At 38.8% G+C, this 4,787-nt stretch overlaps 1 protein-coding gene across 1 annotated transcript; it reads right to left on the bottom strand.

Annotated features, from left to right (window-relative positions):
* Positions 1–4,573, bottom strand: LOC138874938 (uncharacterized). Its single transcript, XM_070153738.1, has 8 exons — positions 4,541–4,573; positions 4,314–4,440; positions 3,768–4,115; positions 3,001–3,128; positions 2,823–2,883; positions 2,265–2,414; positions 874–1,947; positions 1–83 (listed from the first exon to the last, which is right to left on the bottom strand). Exons 1-8 carry the CDS (start codon positions 4,571–4,573, stop codon positions 1–3), a joined length of 2,004 nt encoding a protein of 667 aa, XP_070009839.1.
* Positions 4,574–4,787: the final 214 nt, after the last annotated feature.

Below are 4,787 nucleotides of genomic sequence, written 5' to 3'. Positions count from 1 at the left end.
TTAGGTTTCATCTTCATCCTCATTTTCAAAGATAGTTTCACTAGGATAAAGAGAATTCATAATTTCATCATCTAAATTTTCACCTAGTGCAACATTATGGCAAAATTGACTATCGGAAAATTGAAAACAGGAGTTATCACTATCAAGAATAATAGGAGCAGCAGGACGTCTACCAGGTCTGGGTCGGGGAGCCGGGGGAAGGGTAGTAGGTTGGCCACTACTTTCACCAATTTTAGCTTTACCCTTACCACCAAAAATATTTTTCAAAGAAAATGCCATATTAATTATAATTATACTAAATAAAACTAACAAAACTATAATGTTAAAACTTAAGAGTTGGAACGAGTTTACCGAATTGCCGAACAACTTCTTGAAAATTGAAAATCGTTGAAGACTTGAATACTTCAATTCACCAACTTCACAATTTTTCACGAAATTTCAACAATAAAATAAGCAATTATAGTAGAGAGAGATTGATGAATTGGTGAGTAAAAATGAAATAATGAGGGGGTATTTGTAGTTGAGAATTGGGAAAAAGTGTAATTATATAAAGTTTGGGGGCCAAATGGCTAATTTATAAACTTCCAAACGGTCAAAATTGCAGCCTAACGAATATAATTTTAATTTTTGACCGTTGCTATTTTTTTTTAAAAAATAATTTTTTTTTAAAAAAGTAGTCGTTAGGCCCGCCAGCCGGTCCCGGGCTCGTGGGCTTTTTTACCATACCCGGCCCGCCACGGGCTTTTTGCACCATTAAGGACCGGCCCGCCAGGCCCTTTATCCCGTTAGGACTGCGGGCCCGGTCCCAGCTCGGCCCACCGTACAGCATTAGGTATGCCCATAAAACACCAGGTGACAATTCTAGCCAATTACCTTTGGATTCCTCCAAACGCTTCTTTAAATTATTGATAATGACTTTGTTTGTTGACTCAGCTTGTCTGTTACCCACCAGATGATAAGGTGTGGATGTAACCCTCTTGATTTGCCAACTTTGAAAAAACTCTGTAATTTGTGCGCCTATAAATTGAGGGTCATTATCACACACGATTTCCTTTGGCACACCGAACCGACATATGATATTCCGCCAAATGAAATCTCTAACTTCTTTTTCTCGTACCTGTTTGAATGCTCCTGCCTCCACCCATTTAGTAAAATAGTCAGTGAGTACGAGTAAGAACTTTACCTGTCCTTTTGCTTGTGGTAACGGACCCACGATATCCATCCCCCATTTCATAAATGGCCACAGTGCAATGACAGGATGTAACAACTCCGCAAGTCTATGCATGTTATTACCGTACCTTTGGCATTTATCACCTTTAGCCACAAAATGTTCTGCTTCTTCTTTCATTTTTGGCCAGTAATAACCTACTCTAATCATGGTTCTTACCAGTGATCTTCCTTCAGCGTGATTTCCACAATACCCCTCGTGTATCTCTCTCATTATATATTCTGTCTGTGAAGGCCCGAGGCACCTTGCTAAGGGTCCACCGAACATTTTTCGATAAAGATTGCCTTGCTTTAAACAATATCGAGAAGCCTTTTTTTGAAGCACGTGAGCTTTTTTCTTGTCTTCAGGAACAGTTCCATACTGCAAAAAAGCAACTATTTCGTTCCTCCATTCCCAGGTTAAGTTATTAAAATTTACCTCATTTTTGTCTGGATCGAGCACTGAATGAAACAAATGAATTACGGAAGCATTTTCATTGCTTGCCACGTCTACTGCAGATGCGAGATTGGCTAGGGCGTCCGCCTCGACATTTTCATCTCTTGATATTTGCATAACTTTCAAGGTTTGGAATTGCCTGATCAGATCCCACACCTTCTCTAAATATTGTTGCATTCGTGTTTCCCTGGCTGTATAAGTCCCTAGCATTTGGTTAACCACTAGCTGCGAATCGCTTTTGATTACAATCTGATTAATGCTGAGTTCCCGTGCCAGTTCTAAACCTGCAATTATAGCTTCATACTCTGCTTCATTGTTAGTTATAGAATGGCATTTAATGGCTTGTCGAATGGTTCACCCGTAGGTAGTACCAAAACAATTCCCAAGCCTGCACCCGTCACATTAGAAGAACCATCAGTGAATAAGGTCCAAATTCCCGGATTAGAGCCGTTGAACACTTGCAATTCTTTTTATGCTTTCAATTGCATTCCTTGGCTAAAATCATCCACGAAATCTGCTAACACTTGAGACTTAATCGCGGTTCTAGATTGGTATGTGATATCATATTCACTTAATTCTATAGCACACTTGGCTAACCTACCTGACAACTCATGATTGTGTAATATATTGCGTAATGGATAAGCAGTTACTACAGCAATAGGATGACATTGAAAATAAAACCTTAAATTTCTAGATGCCATGATTAATGCAAGTGCAAGATTTTCTAATTGAGGATACCACGTCTCCGCAACTAATAAAGATTTGCTGACATAATAGATCAGAGATTGTTTACCTTGGTCCTTACGCACTATAACAATACTTACCGCTACTTCTGAAACATCAAGGTAGATGAGCAGTCTTTCCCCAACCTTTGGTTTTGCGAGCAATGGCGGATTTGATAAGTATGTCTTCAAATTTTTGAGTGCCTGTTGACATTCCTCATTCCATTCGAAATGATCTTGCTTTTTAAGAGATGAAAAGAATTTAAAGCACTTTTCTGATGATTTAGAAATGAATCTTCCCAAGGCTGCAATTCTTCCTGTCAACCTCTACACTTCTTTTTTATTTATAAGTATGTCAGGGATTTCTTCAATGGCCTTAATCTCTATGGGATTCACTTCAATATCACGGTTAGAGACAAGAAAACCTAAAAACTTACCTAATGCAACACCGAATGCACATTTCTCAGGATTTAATTTCATATTAAATTTTTGCAATATCTGAAATGCATAAGACAAGTGTGGTATATGATCCCCTGAATGTTGAGTTTTGACGAGTATGTCGTATATATAAACCTCCATGGTTTTTCCCAAATGTTCTTGAAACATTTTGGTCACCAGTCTTTGATATGTTGCGCCAACATTTTTAAGACGAAAGGGCATTACTTTATAACAGGAAGTCCCCCTATCTGTTATAAATGAAGATTTTTCTTCATCCATAGGATCCATTTTGATCTGATTGTATCCTGAATATGCATCTAAAAAACTTAATAATTCATGTCCTGCAGTAGCATCAATTAGTTGATCTATATGCGGTAGTGGAAAAGAATCTTTAGGACAGGCTCTGTTAAGGTTTGTGTAATCTACATAAACTCGCCACTTACCATTCTTCATCGGTACCACAACAATATTGGCTAACCAATTAGGATACTTTACCTTACGGATAGACCCAATCTTTAGTAATTTTTGAACCTCATCTTGAATCACCTGATTTTTGAAAGTTCCTTGCTTTCTCTTCTTTTGTTTGACAGGAGGATACGATGGGTCTTCATTTAATTTGTGAGTTATTACCTCCGGTGGTATTCTTGTCATATCAGAGTGGGACCAAGCAAAACAATCCACGTTAGTTTTCAAAAATTCAATCAACTTACCTTTCATGTCCTGGCTTAGATTGGCCCCTACGTAGACTTTCCTATCAGACCATTGTGCAAATAACACCACAACCTCCAGTTCTTCAATTGTTGTCTTAATATTTTCGTTTTCCTCTGGTTCTTGAATGGTATCTGGCCTTGAGTCTACATCTGTTCGCCCTTGTTTAGTTGAGGTTTGTGTTGTGGTACCCTCAACTGGATTCTATGATTGCTATTTTTCTTCGTTTCTCATACTTGAATCCGCTACAGAGTTGATGTTCCTGGATGTATGTTGGTCCCCACGGATTTGACATATTCCCCATGGTGATGGAAACTTAATAACTTGATGCAAGATTGACGGAACGGCATCCATCTCGTGGATCCATGGTCTCCCAAGGATCATATTGTAAGCCATCTCCATATCTACTAGCTGAAACTTTGTATCTTTGACAACTCCTTTTGCGAATGTAGTAAGTATTACCTCTCCTTTCGTCACGACACTGGAATTGTCGAATCCAGATAGAGTATGCGCCTTTGATATTAATTTATCTTTGGCTTGCATCTCACGTAATACTCTTAACAAAATAATGTTCATGAAACTATCTGGATCAATCAAAACTCATTTTATATTAGTATCATGTACAAGTAGAGATATTACCAGTGCATCATTATGAGGAGATAATACGCCATCCGCATCTGCATCATCAAACGTAATGCTTTCTTCCTCTAAGACATGTCACACCCATTTCCCTTGGGTAATTGTGACTTTTGAAATTTTATTGGTTGCTGTGTACGTCACACCATTGATGTCTTCACTTCCACTTATAACGTTGACGGTCCTTTTGGGAGAAGGCGGTTTAGGGGGCTCCTGCCTATTCTTCATGTATGCTTGCTTACCTTTCTCACTGAATAACTTGGTGAGATAACCCTGTTTTAATAAATGATCAACTTCACTTTGTAAAAACCTACAGTCTGTCGTTTTATGCCCGTGATCGTTGTGAAATTCGCACCAGTGATCAGGATTGTGCCTGTTTGGATTCGATCTCATCTCTTTTGGCCATCGTACCTTGTCACCCATACTTCTCAAAATAGCTACGAGTTCGGAAGTACTCACATTGAAATTATAACCGCCAAACCTTGCCTTCAAGTTTCTATCATCATCTCGTGACTCACGCGTGTTTCGATCATTCCCAAATCTTGATGACGAGTCCGACTCTCTATTCCCTGACCTGTGATCGTAACCTTTGACTGTCTTGTTTTGACCATGAGTCTTTT

This window comes from Nicotiana sylvestris, chromosome 8 (assembly GCF_000393655.2).
Source record: "Nicotiana sylvestris chromosome 8, ASM39365v2, whole genome shotgun sequence".
Taxonomy (NCBI): Eukaryota; Viridiplantae; Streptophyta; class Magnoliopsida; order Solanales; family Solanaceae; genus Nicotiana; species Nicotiana sylvestris.
Note: the sequence above shows the minus strand (reverse complement) of the source record. Positions and strands in the feature narration are given on the sequence as shown.